This window comes from Carettochelys insculpta, chromosome 22 (assembly GCF_033958435.1).
Source record: "Carettochelys insculpta isolate YL-2023 chromosome 22, ASM3395843v1, whole genome shotgun sequence".
In the NCBI taxonomy this organism is placed as follows: Eukaryota; Metazoa; Chordata; order Testudines; family Carettochelyidae; genus Carettochelys; species Carettochelys insculpta.
The window spans coordinates 5,443,867-5,463,742 of record NC_134158.1 but is presented as its reverse complement, the minus strand read 5'-3'; the positions used below and the strand labels follow the sequence as shown (position 1 = coordinate 5,463,742).

General features: G+C 50.8%; 1 protein-coding gene across 1 annotated transcript in view; it reads left to right on the top strand.

Annotated features, from left to right (window-relative positions):
- LOC142024654 (uncharacterized) overlaps positions 1-19,595 on the top strand; it is a 46,226-nt gene extending 26,631 nt beyond the window's left edge. The window contains exon 4 of the mRNA XM_075016807.1: positions 9,752-19,595. Within this exon, the coding sequence (XP_074872908.1) occupies positions 9,752-10,794 (1,043 nt within the window). The 3' untranslated portion in view covers positions 10,795-19,595. The remainder of the gene's footprint in view (positions 1-9,751) is intronic.
- Positions 19,596-19,876: the final 281 nt, after the last annotated feature.

Below are 19,876 nucleotides of genomic sequence, written 5' to 3'. Positions count from 1 at the left end.
AACACCAATATCCTTCTGTTTGAACCTTTCCTTATCACCCATGTCTCATGTCGGTACAACATGCTTTTGAACACGTTTTCAAGACACTCAGCTTCATTCCTAAGCTAATCACTTTGCTTTTCCTGATCTTATCCACCGCCTTCAAACTTGCTCTTCTTTTCACTATTCTAGTCAGTATTTCCTTCTTACAGTCTAGATCATGTCATGTTGCTCCCCAGATATGTGAACTTCCCTATGTTCCCTGGTTTGATCCCATCTACATTGATCTTCCTTCCTATTTCCTTCTCTCCAAATACCATTGTTTTGGTTTATCAATGTTCATAATCAGTCCATTCCCCTCCTCATTTAGCACCTGCACCGTTCTTGCTAACATCTCTCCTTCTTCCTTGATAACCATATCATCTGCAAACCTCAAGTTGTTAATTCTCATCCTGTGCACCAATATCCCTTCTACCTCTTCCTTGATCTTGTCCATTGCTCTCTCCAGGTGCATGATGAAGAGACTCAGTAACATTGGCTCTCCTAGTCTCTTACCTCCACTCATTCTAAACCATCCTCCCAACTCTCTGCACGTTCTCACCGCTGCCTCTGCATTGTCATTGCTATCCTTGAACAAAAATATCAGTTTGCTATCCTCTCCGCACGACTCCAACACCATCCAAGTCATCTTCCGATCTATACTGTGAACTGCTTTCTGAAAATCAACGAAGCAGTTGTAGGTGTTCTTGTTCTTTCATCGAGCTTTCTCCCCTATCAATCTTAGTGCCAATATCCACTAGATGTTCTTCTATCTGCAATCTCAGTCTCTTTGCTCAGTAGCAGCAGCAGCAGCAGCACCTTGCCTAGATGACTCGTTAAGGCAGTGGTTCCCAAACTTTTCAGCATCACACCCCGCTTTTGATTTTTGAGAATCCCACACCTCTTCTTTACTATCATCCCACCCCCCTTTTAACAAAAAAATTCAATTTGTAATTTAAAATAAACACAAAAACTTTATTTTAAATTAAAAATAGGCACAAATATTTTTTCTTGGCCCCATGCAAGTGCTTGGTGCAGCCCCAGCTGGTCAGCTGCCTGTGCCCTGTACTAGCCGCCAGCGCTGCCCATGCAAGCCACCTGCCTACCCAAGGCCAGCCTGCCTGAGCCCCACAATGCCAGGGCCTGCTGCCCACCCACCCGCCAACTGCTGGGACCAGCCGCCTGCCAGCCACCTGAGGCCATGCTGCCGGGACCAGCTGCCCACCCACCAGCCCAAGGCACCCACGCCAGCCGCCTGAGCCCAGATCTGCCAGGGCCAACTGCCTGAGCTCCACAGTCGAGCTCTCCGAGCCACACCGCTGGGGGGCAGCCGCTCACCCACCAGTCCGAGCTGTCTGAGCCCTGCACTGTCGGCCGGCCAGCTGCTCTCCCGCCAGCCTGAGCTGCCGACACCAGCCACCTAAACCCTGCAAGCCACCCGCCTGAGCCCTGCGAGCTGCCCCCCAAACCCCTCCCCTCCCCTGAGCCAGGCACCCCCAGCCCCCATCTAACCCCATCCTCCTCCTCCTCCTCCTCCTCCCCCGCACACCCACACTCACCTTTGCAGGAGGCAGTGAGCTCCATGTGGGCAGCTAGTTCCATGGCTGCCTGTTATTTATAGCAGCTCCGCTGCGTCATCCATGTAAAATGGACGGAGCTGAAAGCCAGAAGTAAAGGCCGGATCTTTCTTGGGGTGTGGGCAGTGATGGGGGGGATGGGTCACCTTGCACTCTCGCTGGAATTTCTTCATGCCCCCAGTCTGGAAACCATGTGTTAGGGCAATTGTTTTGCAGTTCTTGCACTCCAACACACCTCCGTTCTTGTGCATTGTCACTAGCACAGATCTTGTCCATCCCTTCGGCGCCTTCCCTTCTGTCCACGCTATAGTACGTGGTCGGTGTATTTCCTGAATCATGCTTTCTCCGCCGCGTTTGATCGTCTCTCCTGTGATCTTACCATTTCCAGGGCTTTTGCTGTTCTTTAGCTGTTTCACTGCTCTTTCTACTTCCTCCTTCGAAATATTGGTCTCACACTTGATGCTTGGTGGGGATGTCTCTCTGAGTTCTTCGATCAGTCTCTCTGAGACACTTAGGTTTGTACAGATGAGTGCAATATCTTGTCCATTGCTGCACAACCATCTCCTTGTTCATGAGCACTTCTTCATTCTCGTCTTTGATCGCCATCTGCTTTGGCTGCCACTTCCTATTAATATTCCTAATCATCCCATACGCCTCCCCGGTCTTACATTCAGCGTAATACCTCTCCATATCTTCACACTGCTCCTCTAACCATTTTGCCTTATCCATTCTGGCTGTTTTCCTTACTTTGTTGCATTTCCTTCAAAATTGCTGTTTCGCGCTCTCAGAAACATCTCTTCTGATGTTCAAAAATCTCTTTTCTTGCACCAACTTCAATGTCTCCTGTGTAATCCACTTCTTATTGATCTTCTCTTCTTTCGGAACCATCTGCTCACTTGCCTGTTCTCAAGCCATGGCAATCCCTTCCATTCTCTTCTCTAGATCTTTCTTTATGCCTACATTCCTGATCTTCTCTTTGGCCGTGTCTACACTAGCCCAAATATTCATTGCATATTCAGTGCCTTATTAGCATGCCGCCGGCTGCGGCTCTTCGAAATGGCCACTTTTTGCTCCCACGTGGCTTGTCCAGACAGGGGTCCTTTTCAAAAGGAACCCAGGAACTTCGACATCCCCTTATTCCCATCTGCTGATTCTTATCTTTTGATCCCCGTATTCCTATCTGCTGCCCATTATCTTTGAAAACTCATGGAGATCAGGAGAGGTCCCGGATGACTGGAAAAAGACAAATGCAAACGCTGATAGGAATAAGGGGATTTCAAAGTTCCCAGGGTCCTTTCGAAACAGACCCCCATCTGGACGAGCCGCGGGGTAGCAAAAAGCTGCAATTTCAAAGGGCTGCAGCCGGTGGGATGCTAATAAGGCAATGAATATGCATTTCAGCACCTCATTAGTAATCTTCAAAATGGCCATTTTGAAGATTTGGACTAATGTAGACATAGCCCTTGAGGGCTGCTCTGTATGCATTCCCTATGTAACCCTTCTATTAATGCCAGGTGCCTGCCAAAAGGGCCAGGTTCAACTCCTGTGGGGTTTCCTGTCAAGGATACAACCAACCGGCTTGAGCCCCCACCCAGTGGCCTGGGACAATTTCACCCCCATGCTGGGTGCCTGTAAGGCGGTTCTCCCGCCTCGCAAGCACAGAGTCTGAGATAGAAATGGCTTCTTTAAGGACCATTACCTACCCCACGGTTACAGTGACAGATGCAGTATATCTAAGCAAAGAAGAGACAAACCCCCTTTACCCAGCTACCATCCCCATATGCAGTAGAACCCAGTCTAATGCTGGGGCTCTTGGCCCTTTACCCCATACACACAGTTACAGGGTGAACCTTCTGCAGTGCAGTCCCAAACCCAGAGCCCGCAGATACATTCATTACCAGGGCAGTACCAGCTGTCCACTTGTCTGCAGCCTCCCCTTGCTACCACCTGCTGGCCATCATCCACCACCCCTCCTACCAGCTGCCCGTCTGTCACCATTGTCATTTCCTTACCTATCACACTGCTAGGGATCACCCTGAGGCAAAACCCTGTGATTTCAGCTCTGCATGTCCTCAGCTGCTACTTTGTGATTTCAGTTCTTAATAGCTCTACTAGGGTTTCATGAACACCCTAGTAGTCAGCTCTGTCTTTCAACAAGTGGGGAGGATTAGTCAAGCCAGGCTTACAGATATATAGCCAATGCATAAACAGAGCCCAAGCACTGAACACACTAGTTTAATTAGTACTCCCTTTCTTCTCCACTACAATGCTTTAAACCAGGGAGCCCTGTGCAATCAATGTCCTTTTCTCAGCTATGGCGACTGCCCTGTCCCCCACAACAACCCAGAGCATTGGTGAGATCTCACAACTCCCACACTGAATGTCAGCTTAAATTGTGATTCTACAACAACATGTTTACAATAGTCCAAATCTCATGGCTTACTTGCTACCCATGAGGCTTTGCCTGAACGGTACCACACACGCACACCTTTGCATTCTCATGCAGATGATCTCTGGGAGACACATTCCTCCCAGCCTCAGTAACCTTGCGTGCCTGGTGCCACATTCCCTACATCTATCTCTTCCTTGCCTAGCCTCTCCACAGCTCTTCGTTTCTTGTATCATGTCTTACACTTTTTCTTGAGTTTTATCTTAATGCTTACAACCACTAGACTGCGGTCCGAGTCCATATCCGCTCCTTGGAAAGTTCGGCACTGCTGTGCTGATGTTGCCCATCTTCTTATCGAGATCCTATCTATCATGTTCTTGGACGTCCTGTCATTCAATCACCGCATCCACTTCCTACAGTCCTTTTGTCGGAATCTCGTGCTGCAGATCAGCATCTCATGCTCCGTAGCAAACTCTAGTAGTTTCTCACCTCGTTCGTTTCTTTCTCCGTATCCAAACCTTCCCAGGACTCTCCCAATCTTCATTATCTGTCCCAACCTTCGCATTCCGGTCTCCTCCAATGATCAACACATCTCTCTTCAGTATCTCCTCAAGTGTCTTTGTCAAGTCTTTAGAGAATAGCTCCATCTCTTCCTCTGTGCTGTGTGCTGTGGCTGCATACACCTGAACAACTGAGATACTGAACAGTTTCACTTCAAATGTTGCTACCATCATTCTTGCACTCACCGGTTTGTATCCTAACAATGCTCCTCTGGCTCTTTTGCTAAGAAGGAATCCAACTCCTGTCTCATGCTTTGTTTCGTTCCCTGACCAAATGACTTTGCAACCACACATTTCTCCCAACACCATCCAACGCATCTCCGCAATCCAAGTATATCACATCGGTATCTCTCCGTCTCCTTCTGAAGCAGCTCTAACTTTCCAGTTGCCCACAGCGTTCTGACATTCCACCTTCCAATTGATAGTATATGTGTGAGTTGTAATTTTCTTTCGGTAACCAACTTATCGACCCACCCCCAATTGCGGTGTTCCAGACCTTGTTTATCCGGACAACGTTCAAGCCAGCATCTTTTCTCAGTTAGTCGTACTGGCATCAGATTTCACTCATGCTATTGTTTTACGATCAGTACATCATCACTCATCTGATCAACTCTCCTTCTTCATCCAGGCTTGGGCCTGGCATGTAACCCCTAGAGGCTTCATGGCAGAATTTCCTTAACTTATGGGCAAGAATGTTGTGGGAGACTGTGAAGTCAGGTTATATCACATCCATTGACTTCCCCATGTCCACAGAGCCTGTTACCTCATCATAGAAACTAATCAGATTGGTCAGACACAACTTGCTCTTGGTGAATCCATGTTGACTATTCCAGATCACTTTCCCCTTTTATAAGTACTTCAAAATGGATTCCTTGAGGAACTCCTCCAGGATTTTTCCAGGGACTAAGGTAAGGCTGACGGGTCTGTAGTTCCCTGGATTGTCCTTCTTTCCTTTTCCAAAGATGAGCACTACGTTTGCCTTCTTCCAGTCATCCGGGACCTTTCCCGATCTCCATGAATTTTCAAAGATAATGGCCAAAGACTCTGCAGTGACATCTGCCAATTCCTGCAGTACCTTTGGATGCAGTAAATCCAGATCCATGGAAATGTGTATGTCTAGCTTTTCTAAATAGCTACTAATCTTTTCTTTTCCCCTACAAGGACTGCCCAGCTCCTTCCAATCTTGCATTGCCTAGTGCGTTAGTCTGAGAGCTGACCTTGTCTGTGAAGACAGAGGCAAAAACCAAAAACCAAAAGAAAACATAAAAAACATTGAGTACCTCAGCCTTTCCCACATCATCTGTCACAAGGTTACCTCCCTCATCCAGTACGTGTCCCAACATGGTGACAAATGAAATACTTGCTGATAAATGTCAACTAATGCACATTAGAGGGACAAATTCTGAACTCTTCTAAATTCTGCATGAACTGCATCAACCTGAGACAGGGCCCAGCGTGGTGTGGGCAACTCTGGGATAACCTTGACAATGCAAAACTTACAAAACAATAAATGTTCCAGAGCAGGGCGAGCGGGTTCCTCTGCTCTTCGTGCTTTACAACAGGTGAACAAGCGACACTTCACAAACTAAAAGATGTGGCACTCAAAACCAATTCACAGGAATATTTTTTCATCTGGTGAGTAATCAGCCCAGAGGACTCACTGTTAGAGGAAGTGCTTAACAGCCACAAACTTTGCAAGATTCAGAGCAAGGCCTGGACATTTCTGGGGATGCTGACAGCGAGGCTGTGCAGAGGTCCCATAATTAGGGTGACCACATTGCCTACAGCAAATGCAGGACACTGGCCTCCAGGGCTGGGGGCTGCTGTCGTCTGCCCCATAGTGAGGCCCCAGGGAGTGGGGCTGCGCAGCCTCCTGATGAGAGGGGAGGATGGGGGCTTCCTCACCTTCCTGGGGGGCAGGGAATGCAGCAGCTGCCTGGGGGCAGGGGTCCCCGGCAGCAGGGGCTGCTGTGCTGGGGAATGGGGCAGCCGCTCAGCGGAGGAGCTGTCGCCCTGAGACAGACACAGGGTCCCAGGGAACAGGAGCCCTGCAACATACAGGCCAAGGGGCCCGTTTTCTTTTGAAAACTGGGGACACCTGTGAGGCGGCGTAAATAAGGGGCTGTCCCGGGAGAAGCTGCCCGGAGTGACCCCCAACAAACGGGTCTGAAGGGATGCGACACCGACACCCCCCCCCATTGCGAGGTGCAAGCGGGGCGGGCGCCCAGGGCCCAGCACGAGACGGGCGGGCCCGGGCGGGGCAGGTTCTCCCAGGCCCGAGGCTGCTGAGCTCTGGCGCACGTGGCTCTGCGCCCGCCGGAGCCGGGGCGCTGCAGGTCGCTGCAGCCGGGCGGGCCCCGGTCGCTCCGCTCCGTCTGGCCGGCGGGAGCCGCTGCAGGCGCCCGCGCCGCTCGTCGCTAGAGGTCTCCGGCTGTCGGAGCGGAGGGAGGCGGCTCTCTCGGCGCGTCTCCGCTCGGGATGGCGGGGTGGAGCTTCCTGGGTCAGAGGCCGCCGCCGCTTCTCCATTGTGAGCGCGATTCCTGCCGGGGCCGTGTGCGGGCGGGGAGAGCCCTTCCCTCCGCGGTGCGCGGCGCTGCACAGCCCGCCCGCCCGGGGACAGCCGCGGGCTCCGTCCGCCCCGCCCCGCTCCGCAGGGAGGCGCTGCCGCCAGGTCGGGGGGGGCGGCCGGGCCGGACCGGACCGAGAAGTGACTCTGCCCCCCCGCCCCAGCGCTGCTCCCGGGGCTCTGAGCTGCTGCCTGCACTGACACCCCTCGCTCCCCGTCGCTGTCGCGGGCCTTAAGTGGTGCCAGGCCGGGCTCCTGCTGCCCCCGGCCCTTGGGTGCACTTTACTCGGAGGCAATGCCCGGAGCTGGGTACCCGCACGTCCCTGCCAGTGCAGCTCTGCTGCTGGTGCCTCTCTCCTGCCGCTGCCCGGCACCCAGGCCTGGGCATGTAGCTGAGCGCCTCCGGGAAGGCGTGTTCGTCTGGCGGGGTCTGGGGTGGGCCGCGTCCGGCTCTGGGCGAGGCTGGCCGTGCCCCTGTGGCCGCCTCGCTTGCACCAGTGACTCCCAAGTGCCAGCCTGCGACAAGGCAAATCTTAGGGTCTGATTTTCTGCAGGGGGGTGCCCAGCACTTCACGAAGAACTCCAGCCTCCTCAGTCGTCACGGTTGGCCCCCCAAACCCATTCATGGCCCCAAAACTGAGTGGCCTTAAATGTCTCTGTGCCCCTGTGTCCCCCCTGTAAAGCAGAGAGAAGTGCAGTTCCTTATGGTGCCTCAGCAGGAGCAGTGGGGGTGCTCAGGTTCATTGCTGGTGCGTGCCATGGAGGTGCTTAGGTGGACAGGCCCAACACAAAGCTAGCGCTATACTGTGCTGTTCAAAACTGATCGCTCGTGGGGGCCGCGTGGCCGTGTTCCTTCTCTCACCTGGGGCGATTGCTGGAGCTAACCAACACCATGGTCATTTTGTCTCCTAGGATTGGCCATAACAGTCTGCTGGAATCTGCTTCACGTGCTAGATGTAGACGGTCCTGCCTTGAAAAGCCTCTTTGTCTGATCAGGGAATAGAAGCACCATCATGTGACTCTTGTGGTCCAAGAGGGTAAGGTTTATTTTATCATCATCACAGTAATCAAAATCAGCGTGAGCGGGGCCGGCAGTACTCGCTGTTGAGAACAATCCCAGAAACACTCACTGAAGAGCGCTCGCAATGCCCTTAGCTAGAAGGGAGTCTAAGGGATGGCTAGGTGCTGCTTCGAGGCACAGATCAGCTTCTGGCTGCTGGGGCGTAGGCGGCTGTATCTGTGTGTACAGCTCGTTCTGTGCTGCCACACGCTTTCCTCTGAGCACGGACGTGATCGCCATCTGAGCTGATGTAACTGGGGATGGGCCACTGCTTCAGAAGGATCGCCAGTCTGAATTGGGGCAGCACAGAGAGATGGGCCCCGGCCACATCTACAGAGGCAGCTGCTGTCACCCAGTGTCTCTAATTCTGCAAAACAAGCAGGTTTGAGATTTTTTCCTGCCTGTCCAAGAGCAATTGTGAACATAAAAACTGGGAAAATGGACTGTTGTGCTGTAAATGGGAAATTGTTAATGACTTGCTGTGCTCAGACAGACTGGTTTAATCGGTCCTTCCTCTGCCTAATCCTAGTGCTGCTGGGGGGAATGTGCTGCCCTGTGGCCACTGCCAGGGGGGTCCCTCAAAGCGGATGCTTTGAGTCAGGCTCTCTTACGTGGAAGGTTAAAAAAATCTGTGATTTTCAGTCCTGTGCTGGGAACACCCTAGGAAATGCTAAAACAAATGAGTAGGATTTGTTTTTACCTTTCTCAGTCCTCTCGTTCAGGTTTCTGTCTTCCAATCCCAGGTCAAGGGACTGGAATAAAGTGTGTTTGGCTATTGCTATTAAGACGAGAAGAGTCCATTGTGTTTATCTAACGAAAGGAACCAGCCGTCCTGTAGCACCTTAAAGACGAGCACCATTATTTATTTGTTTATGAATAACTTACTGTTGTCCTCTGGTCTGCCTTCTGCCCCAAGTGAGCCAGAGGTCCTGTCTGGTAAATCATCCTTAAGTGACTTGTGGTCGAACCACGCAGGACTTTCGAAAAGTGACAGTCAGTCTTGATTTCCATTTCCAGCGTGGACAAATTATCTGCATGACCCTGTGCAGTCTTCAGTATTTTGGCATCTCCCTTCCCTTTACAGTGTGGGCAGGGCCTGCCTCGCGGTGGCATGGGAGGGGAGGACATTAAAGAGCCTGAGGTGCTGAGATGTTGCAGTGATAAGGGCTACACAAACACCTCGCTGGATGAACAGGCAAAGCGACCCAGTGGCAGGACACCTGGGTTCTGTTTGAGGTGCGTGACCTTTGGCGAGTGCCTTTGCTTGTTTGCCCTTCCTGCATCCCCACTTTGTCTTACCAGTTGAGAGGAAGCGTTGGGGAGAGGGCCTGTCTGCCACGGGGCGTCTGTGCAGCGCCTGGCACAATGGGGCCCCGACCGTTAGATGCTGCAGTGACATGAATGACTTTTCCTTAACTGAGTTTGTTACACAGTGCCCAGGGACTAACCAAGAGCTGCTGGAGTTCTACAAACACAGGGCTGTAAACACAGCAGTAATGGCTCACACCTGGGCTCTCTCTTTGTTCCAGCAGGCAGGCGAGTAGTTCGCCGCCGCCCCAAGGGTCCAGTGCAAATAACCAGCTGAGATGTCGCCCAAAAAGACAAAGGGGAGCGTGGCCAAGGCCCTGGAGAAGAAGAAGCCCAAGAACAAGCGCAAGGCAGACAAGCCGAAGCGCAGCCCCCCCGAGGAGGAGAGCCTGGTCTACCAGCCGCCGCCCAAGGGGGACCGGCCCAACCTGTGCTCCGAGTGCGGGAAGAGCTTCCTGCACAGCTCGGACCTTGTGAATCACCAGCGCATCCACACCGGCGACAAGCCTTTCATCTGCACCGACTGCGGCAAGAGCTTCCGGCAGAGCTCCACGCTCATCACCCACCAGCGCATCCACACGGGCGAGACCCCCTACGAGTGCAGCTACTGCGGGAAGAGCTTCCGCGTCAGCTCCAACTTCGTGCGGCACCAGCGCATCCACACGGGCGAGAAGCCCTACAAGTGCCCCATCTGCGGGAAGAGCTTCACAGACAAGTCCACCCTGACCCAGCACCAGCGCACCCACACGGGCGAGAAGCCCTACAAGTGCGCCGACTGCGGGAAGAGCTTCAGCCGCAGCTCCCACCGCAAGCGGCACCTGCGCAACCCCCCGGCCAAAGGCAGGGGCAAATGCTCGCACCGCAGCGGGGAGCCCCCGGCGGCCAAGGCCAGGGAGATCAAAGTCAAGAAGCGGGCACCAGTCATCGAGATCCCCAACACGTGCGCCGAGTGCTGGCAGAGCTTTAGCCAGAACTCAGACCTGGTCAAACACATGCGGATCCACACGGGAGAGAAGCCCTTCAAATGCACCCACTGCGGGAAGCGCTTCAGCGTCAGCTCCAACCTGACCCGGCACCAGCGCATCCACACCGGGGAGAAACCCTACACGTGCCCCGACTGCGGGAAGAGCTTCACCGACAAGTCCACCCTGACCCAGCACCAGCGCATCCACACGGGCGAGAAACCCTACATCTGCATCTACTGCGGGAAGAGCTTCAGCCGCAGCTCCCACCACAAGCGACACGAGAGAACCCACTCCAGCGAGAACCCCGACACCTTCTTGCCACTGTGGCACTACCCCAGCCAGAACTTCTAGAGTCACCGACCCCTCTGACAGGGCCCCAGAGACAGGAGTGGGGCGGGGAAGACAGGGAGGGAGGGGATTGTAGGAGAAATTATTGTTCAGGACCTTGGGGATGTGAAAATTTGGTGGCTTAAAAAGAGAGGGTGTGTGTGTGTGTGTGTGTGTATGGATGTGGATGTGGATGTGATTGTGTGTGTGTGTGTGTGGATGGATGTGGATGTGGATGTGGATGTGATTGTGTGTGTGCTTTAAAGGATCATAAAAGTCTGGGGCTGGAAGGGACGGCAAGAGGCCATCTAGTCTGTCTCCCTGTTGCAAGGCCCAGACTATCCCTGCCAAGTGTTATCTAACCTCTTCTTAAAAACCCCCAGTCATGGGCTGTCCCTCTGCAGTCTCTTACTAAGCTGCTCCAGTTATAACCTGCCATAGTTCAAAAGTTTTTCCCCATATCTGGCTGAAATCTCCACTGCTGCAAACTGAGCCTGTTACTTCTCTTCCCACCTTCAGTGCAGCTGGAGAACAATGGATGGCAATTATCTTTAAAACAACTATTTGGAGGTACTTCCAGGGTCCCCTCTGTCGTCTTCTGTCAGGGTGAAACGTGCCCCATTCTTGCAACCCGTCTTCACAGATCTAAGCCTCTTGACGTGGTTGTGCTCCTCCAAACTCTCTCCAATTTGATCGCTTTTTTTTTTTTTTTAAAAAAGTGTCGTTCCTAAAACTGACCACAATACTCCAGCTGAGGCCTCACCAGTGCAGTAGAGTGGGACAAACACCGGTGTCTCATATATGACACTCCTGTTAGTACATCCCAGACCCAGAGTATCCTGTTGATTTGTATTCAATTTGTGATTTAGCATAAGCCCCAGATCCCTTCTTGCTCTACTGCTACCTGGACAGTTATTCCTCATTTCATCTTTGTTCAGTTCGTTTTTTCTCCCTACACATTGTTCTTTGCCCTTGTTGTACTTGAATTTCATCTTGTTGATTTTGGACCAATTATCTAATTTGCCAAGGTCATTTTAAATTCTAATCCTCTCCTGCATAGTGCTTGCAACTTCTCCCACCCTGGTGTCACCCATAGATTTTAGATGTCATTGTGCAAGTCATTAACAAAAAGATTGAATGGTACTGGCCTGAGAACAGACCTGTGGGACTCGGTTTAGACATATTTCTAGTGTGATATCAAATCATTAGTTACTGCTCTTTGAATTCAGTCTTTGAGCCATTTGTGTTCTGGGTAGTAATTTCATTTAGATCCCATTTCCTAGTTTGCTTGTGATAATACCATGCAGCAATGTGTTAAAAGCTTTAATAGTTAAGATATATAATGTCTGTCTCCTTTCCCAGCCAGGAATGTTAAGTCGGTTTGGCACAATTTGTTGGCTATCACTCATCCTGTTATCCTCGAGATGCTTACCAATTGTTTGTGCAATAATTTGTTTTATATCTTTCTGGATATTGAAATTAGGCTGCCTGGCCTATAATTTTCTTTCCCACTTTTTAAAAAACTATGTACCATGTTCACCTGTCCTTCAGGAGTTCTCAATGATAATTCTAATGCTTCAGAGGTTGCATCAACTTGTTCCTTAAATTGCTTCACTTATTTCCTTGAATACCCTCGGATGAATTTCAGCAGGCCCTGGCAACAGGACCCATACTGTATCTAACTTATTCTCCCTTCTGTTCCTTTCCTCCTGTTCGTATTAACAGTGTTAATCACCTGGTCGCAATCCGTCGCTTTTGTAAGGACTGAAGCAAAAGTGGCGTTAAATACTTCAGCCTTCTATGTGTCACCCATTGTTGCTCCTCTTTTCCCTTTGAATACTGCACCTGTACTTGCACTTTCCACCTTCTCGCTCATACGTCAAGTGTATTTACAGAACTTCCTGTTGCCTTGTATGTCGTTTGCTAGGTGTAAGTCATTTTGTGCCTTAGCCTTTGTGGCTTTGTGCCAGTATGCTTGTGCTATTCTTTTGTACTAATCCTTCACAATTTTCCCACGTTTCTACCTCTTGTGCCGTTTGGTTTTGATTTTTCAGGTCATTAAAGAGCTCCTGACGCAGCTATATTGGTATCTTGCTAAGCTATCTAGAGGTAGGCGTCCAGTCTTTAATAATATCTCTTCTAGAAACTGCCGACTCTTTGTAACTCCTTTTCCCCGTGAATTTCCTTCCATGGGGACCGCACCTATCGGCTCTGAGTCCTTGAGGTCTGTTTTGTGAATTGCATTGTCTGTGTCTTTTTGCCCTCACTCCTTCTTGTCTTTAGAATCATGAGCTGTGACGTGCTAACTTTCACCCAAGTTGCCTTCCCCTGTGTTGTGTGAACCTGCTGCCTGCCCTTTTCACTGGGTGACCCTTTGTTCTCGTGTTAAGTGAAGAAGGAAATAACACTTTCTGATTCACTTTCTCCACATCAGTCGTAATTTTCTTTACACCTGTCGCATCTTCCCTCAGCCGTATCTTTTCCAGCTGCACTTTCCCGTCTCTCCATGGATAGAAGCTGTCCGTTCCCTTCATCATTTTTGTTGCCCTTTTCTTTTTCTGAGTTCTGCCATGTTATTTTTCAGCTGGGGAAACCTGAACTGCGCTGAGTGTTGGATTTGTGGCGTGCCGTGGATCTAGACAGAGGCATTATTGTAGTTCCTGTCTTACTCTCTAGCCCTTTCCTGATGGTTCCCAACATTCTGTAGTTTGCAGAGCTCCTGCCCATTGCCTGAGCTATGTACAGAGGCTTTGGGGTCAGTGAGACCCACATCTTTTGTTTCAACATATCACTGACCTACACAGAATGAGTTCCTGGATCACAGCTCTACTCCCAGCAGGCTCAGCTGTCTATATCAAAAAGAAAACATCCCTATAACCAAGACTGGAATTAGCTGGGCCCAGGGTGACCGTATCAGTGGGGAAAAACAACACAAAGTCCTGTGGCACCTTATGGAGTCACAGACTTGTGGAGCATGAGCTTTCATGGCAAAAACCCCCTTTGTCAGATGCATCAGTATCAGCTGGGGGGCAGGGTCTGCACGGCCATCTTCCCCCCGGAACGGCTTCTGCAGAGCAGAAGAGGAGGCATGTGAGTGGCCATTTTTGCATGTGTGTGTACGTGTATGAGTGGTTGTGTGTGCATGGGCACGTGAGTGCAAGTTTGTGAGCATCGTGTCCATGTGTGTGCATGCCTGTTAGTGTGCACGCATGTTGTGTGCATGGGCACGTGAGTGCAAGTTTGTGAGCATCGTGTCCATGGGCGCGTGTACATGCCTGTTAGTGTGCACGCATGTTGTGGAGGGAGGCGTACATGCACCGTTTGGACTTCGCTGCCAGTGCTGTGCATCACGCTGGGCTGGGCTTCGTGCCCAGTGCTGCACACTGTCTCGTGCAGAGGGTGGGATGTGGCTGAGATCTGGCCGATCCCCCTGTGCCCTGTCACACCTGCCTTCCTGTGTAAATAGCCTCCCCAAACACACACTTGCGCCCAGCTGTGGTTGTCAGAGCAGCCCCACTCCCAGGCCGTCCAGGACACCTGCATGCACAAGGGTGCAAATCATCGTTAACAAAAGCTTTGAACCAAAAATCACATCCCCCCACCTGTCCCCGCTCTAGTTTGTCCTGCAATTGGTGCGGTGCTGAGCTGAGAGAGCAGGGGAGGCGGGCGGATCCTCTGGTTCTCCCTCTGCAGGCAAAGTGCCCCAGGGCAGGTTCCCTTCCCTCACCCCTTGCTGCCCACAGCCATCATTGCACTGCACCCCCATCTCAGCCCCTGCCCTGTAACTCGCCAGGCTCCAGAATTTGTTCCACTCCAGCTCAAGGGACTCAGTGGCAGCAGCAGAGCCCCAGGGGTGTGTGAGGTCTGCCCTGGGTGACCATCCATCCCAGTTTTGGAGGGGTGCTCCCATATTTGGGATGCTAAAAGGGTGCTCTGATTTATTTTTTAAAAGGGACTAATTGTCCCATATTTGGGCCCTCCGTCATTGACCTTTTCCACCAGCAGCTGCTGGCTAGAGAGCACCTAGGTCACTTCCCTGAGCCTCCGGGGAGTGTGGGCAGCTGCCGTGTCCCTGCCACTTCCCTGGGGCTCCTGGAAGAGCTGCCACCTCCTTCCTGGTTCTCGGGGCCTTGGTGGAGCCACCCTTCCCCCCCATCTCACTGTCCCATATTTGGGACAGGGAGATATGGTTGCCCTAGGCCTGCAGGCTGCTCAGAGCAGGAGTGGCTGCTCCCAGTGAGGCTGGATGCATGGGCGCTCCCAGTGCGGCTTCAGCCTGTCTTCCCCATGGCAGTGTCTCCATAGCAGAAGCAAGAGACAAGGACAAATCAAGACTCTCCCCGCATGGTGCATCCTTAGAGGCCTGGGTATGTCCTGGCCGGCCTCCAGTCTTGACTTAATTGGGTAAGTGTAGCCCCTTTGGGAGTATTTGCTTTTCTTCATAAGAAACTTGCAGCAATGCAAGATGCCTGGTGTCAGCTGCCACCTGAGACAGTCCCGGTGATGGTCCCTTTCTTGGCTTGCCCAACTTGTCTCTGTCGGCCTAGGCTCACAGCAACTACAGCTTTGCTCATTTTGGCCTAGGCAAAGCCACCAACTCGCAGAAGGGTCAGTCTGAGGAGTGCCACAGGGGGTCTGCGTGCTCGGTCCGCATGGTGCCCAGGGCTTCACAGGAGATGGCGCTGTGGGGCCCAGGGCTCCTTCGCGCAGGAGAAGGCGCTGTGTAGTCCAAGCTCACTGGGCTGCAGAATGACCTGGAAAGCAGCACTCATGCAAGGGTTGGCATTGTCAGCTGCTGTCTCCTGGAAACGCCTGCAGCATTTCCAGCCGGACACTGAGTTCTCCTTGGTGTCCTGTCCAAACTGCCCGCCTTTGGGTCTGTGCGGTGGTGAGCAGAACTGGTGGCCAAAAGTGCAGAAAGGAGGCTGATATTTCACAGAAATGGCCGAAAGCAGCTGTTCCGTAGAGTTAACCGTTTTCTCTGGGCGCAAAGTCTCTGCAGGCGGGTGAAAATTTCTAAGAAACTTTATTATTTGAAAGGGGCTGAGTAGTTTTTACGAATATATTTGACATAGGGATTGTTTGCAAAATGTAGCAAGTTTTCCATCAGTTATTCAGTGGTTGTGATTACCTGCTTTGAGCTGTTTCATTTGACTGGGTTGTCTGTCTAGCTACAGCCCCCGCCACCATCATGTACAGCATCTTCCAAAGTGTTTCAATGTCGAGGAATATCACATGGTGCACCTCCTGCTCCCCGATTGGCAGAGCAACTTGAATTTTTATAAACTGCTTCCAGCCACAACTCATTCTCTTTCATTCAGAACAAAATTTGTTCCTTCCTTGAACAAGTCTCATCTAAAGGCTTGTGGCCGTCAGCATTGGCCAGTGCAAACTGTGTTTGTCAATCCGTTCACAAATAACAGGGCTTGCAAAGCAATTTGAAAGCGGGTTTTCAGGTGACGGAGGTATTTGCCGGCAGGGTTTTGCACTACTTGGTCGTCTTTAATTGAGGGAAGGGAGCTGTTCACTCTGGGGGGGTGGAATAAAATACCCAGCTACAGCTGAATGCACTAGTAAGGCACTAATGAAACTTGGCCTGTGTTTCAACAATGCTCCAGCTTGTGGGGACTGCAAGAGCTGATAAGCTGAAGAGTCAGAGCAGGAAGCGTCAGACTGGCTCCGACGCGTGGTCCCTGCAGCTCCGTCTGCAACAGTGGCCAGAACCAGACTCTTCCCAGGAAGGAGCCGGCAAGGCCACAGTGGGCAGTTGTGGAACAACCTGCCCATGGGAGAGGTGTTGTGTGGGAGCTAGCAGAGGGCGTCGCTGCCTCTTTGGAAGCATCTCGTCTCTGCAGGCTCCTTTGGCTCCTCCCAGCGAGTCTGGTACCAGAACGGCGTGTGGAAGGAGGCCAGTGTGCGGAAAACCGCGTGGAGAAACAACACTGGGGGACACTGTGGCTGGGGCTTGCGAAGGGGCGCTGGTTGAAGGTGGCGTGTGAGGAAGTACAGCCCACCAGAGACAGAGCATGTTCTGCATTTCACTGGGCAGGCAGATTGTCTCTCTTCGGCCTGTGCGGCACCTCTTCCCATGACGAGTTCACCGATAATCTCAGACAGACAGAGATGCTCCTGGTCTTTCTTCTGCTCATCCCCTTCCCGCAGACACCCTTCTTCTCTGCACCTCTTGGAAACCAGTGACAAAAACCCTGAGCAGGCCTCTGCCTTTGTGTAATTTCAGCAATTCGGACCCTTTCCTGGACACCCATGTGTTAGAGATGTGGGGAATGTGCTTCTGAACTAACTCGTGCATCAGTTCTTCAGTATCAGACCAGAAGCTTTTGGACTTGGGGTGCTTCCAGCTGCCACCAAGACAATCCCCAACACCTTGGTGCGACCACCAGCATTTGGATCAGAACTTTATTTTATTTTGTATTGTTTTGTGTGACAATATCTCATTGCTGCAGAAAGTGAAGCGTATACTGTTCCTAGTAGGAGAGCATTATAGTCCTCCAGTCATCTAGGGAAAGCTTAGGCTGTTTTCTTTTCCCACTCTGACCTCCCATTAGCATGTCCCTGTAACTGTGTAGGAACTAGTGCAGACAGTGAAGCTGTTCAGTTACACGAAATCAGATCTGATGATCTTAGCTCGAATTTGTATTGGGGAAAAATCTTTCATCTGCCCCCAGTTCTTACGTTTTTGTAAATGCCTGAATTGTAACACAGACGTCCCGTCTTTCAACTTACGTTGTTTGTAAACAATTGTACCAGTGCTATTTTCTGTATCCCTTTGTCTTTAAAATCAGACTGCCTTAGTGCCCAGAGAGGAACTGTGCAGCACTCACTGGCAGCAGCATGCTGTGCTAATGCATCTTATTTCTCAAACTGATTGTAAATAGCTTGTCCCTACATTGTGCTGCTGTGACTTTAAAGTCCAATGCCGTGGAAGTGCATCGACTGTCAGTTCATGGGGGTCAGAGACTGTCTGTCTGTCCTGTGTCTATACAGCATGCAGCACAAGCACCAGCCTGGGCCTTGGCTGGAGCTCAGCTAGGAAGCGTAATAATTGGAACGGTCCAGGGCTGCAACCACTAAGAAGCTGTGAATTCTGGCCAGGAAGGGCCGTTAGCAAAGGCAAGTCCAAAGTCAACAAGCTTCTTTCCCAGTCTCCTCAGTGCAGGGCTGATTCTGAATGCTGCCCATTCAGTGAAACTGGGAGAAAATTCAACTCCGGAAGGAAGCGGGGAGATGCTTGGCTGGCACCGAGATACCTGCGGGTTCAGTTTATCAGCTGCACTTAGGGGCAGAAAGCACAACAAATTCAGTGTGGTGTCTGGCTGCCACACGCACGTGTCAAACTGCCGACTTCCACATCCTTGAGCTGTTCTAGCCCAGCCTGATATCCAGGAATATCAGCGTGTGCATGACTGGGTTACTGCTATTACGTGTCATTCTTTTGTATTTGTCTTAATGCCCACCATCCCTTTCCCAGCCTCTTTCCTTTGACTGTCTTCGGCCACGTCTACACGTGCCGGCTGCTTCGAAGTGGCGGCGCCAACTTCGAAATAGCGCCCGTCCCGGCTACACGTATTGGGCGCTACTTCGACGTTAACATCGACGTTAGGCGGCGAGACGTCGAAGTTGCTAACCCCATGAGGGGATGGGAATAGCGCCCTACGTCGACGTTCAACGTCGAAGTAGGGAACGTGTAGTCGTTGCGCGTCCCGCAACATCGAAATTGCGGGGTCCTCCATGGCGGCCATCAGCTGAGGGGTTGAGAGACGCTCTCTCCACCCCTGCGGGGCTCTATGGTCACCGTGTGCAGCAGCCCTGAGCCCAGGGCTTCTGGCTGCTGCTGCTGCGGCAGCTGGGGATCCATGCTGCATGCACAGGGTCTGCAACCAGTTGTCAGCTCTGTGGATCTTGTATTGTTTAGTGCAACTGTGTCTGGGAGGGGCCCTTTAAGGGAGCAGCTTGCTGTTGAGTCCGCCCTGTGACCCTGTCTGCAGCTGTTCCTGGCACCCTTATTTCGATGTGTGCTACTGTGGCGTGTAGACGTTCCCTCGCTGTGCCTATTTCGATGTGGTGCTGCCCAATGTCAAAGTTGAACGTCGACGTTGCGAGCCCTGGAGGACGTGTAGACGTTATTCATCTAAATAGACTATTTCGATGTCGCTACATCGAAATAAGCTACTTCGATGTAGTGTGCACATGTAGACGTAGCCTTCATGTCCTTGGTATGGCTCAAATAGGTCATGATCCTGCATTGCTAAGGTCAATGGGACTGTTAAAATCAAGATGAGATTATAAGCTCTTTGGGGCAGGAAGCATGGATAGCCTTTTAATCTCTGTAAAGTACAATGCCATGTTATGGCGCCATATAAATGTGTATGATTAATGATAGTCGTTAATAATTGTGGAGGCTGGCTGTGGCCACTGCAGTTAAGGTTGTAATCTTTTATTATATTTCCATTGTAACCCCTCAAACACAAACAACAACATTTTCAAAGCTTTGCATTTGGCTGATCTTTTTCTCTTTTAATGTTTTAGCTCAATTTGTTCAACTGCTTTGGGGTTGTTCGGGGTGAAAAAAATACATTTTCCCACTGTCTAAAAAGCAATTCTGACTTTTTGTTAATGTGGGACAATTACAAGGGGGGAGAGAGAGAGAGAGAGATGGAGGAAGAACCCACTAAGCTCCGAAACAGAGTTGGTTGAGAAAAGGAAATATAGTTTTGCCAAAAAATGACTAAATGTCTTTCGATTTTGAAGGACCTGAAATTGACTTTTAGTGATTTTTTTTCAATTTTTTTAAAATAAACTTTTTATAACAAATTTCTTGAAACGTTTCATTTACCAAAAATTGGGTTTTCATTTTTAAAAATAAAACTTACCATATTTTAGTAGCAATTTCAATAAAAGGTTTCATTTTTGTGTAGAAAATGAAAAATGTTGATGCTGAAAATTTTTCATGAAAAATTTCAGTATAGAAAAAGGCAATTTTTTTAGGGAAAAAAATCCATTTGAAAAAATGGTGCCCAGCTCTGATATGAAATGTCACTTGTTTTCAACACTTTTCTTATTTTGTAAATCATAGCATTAAAACCAA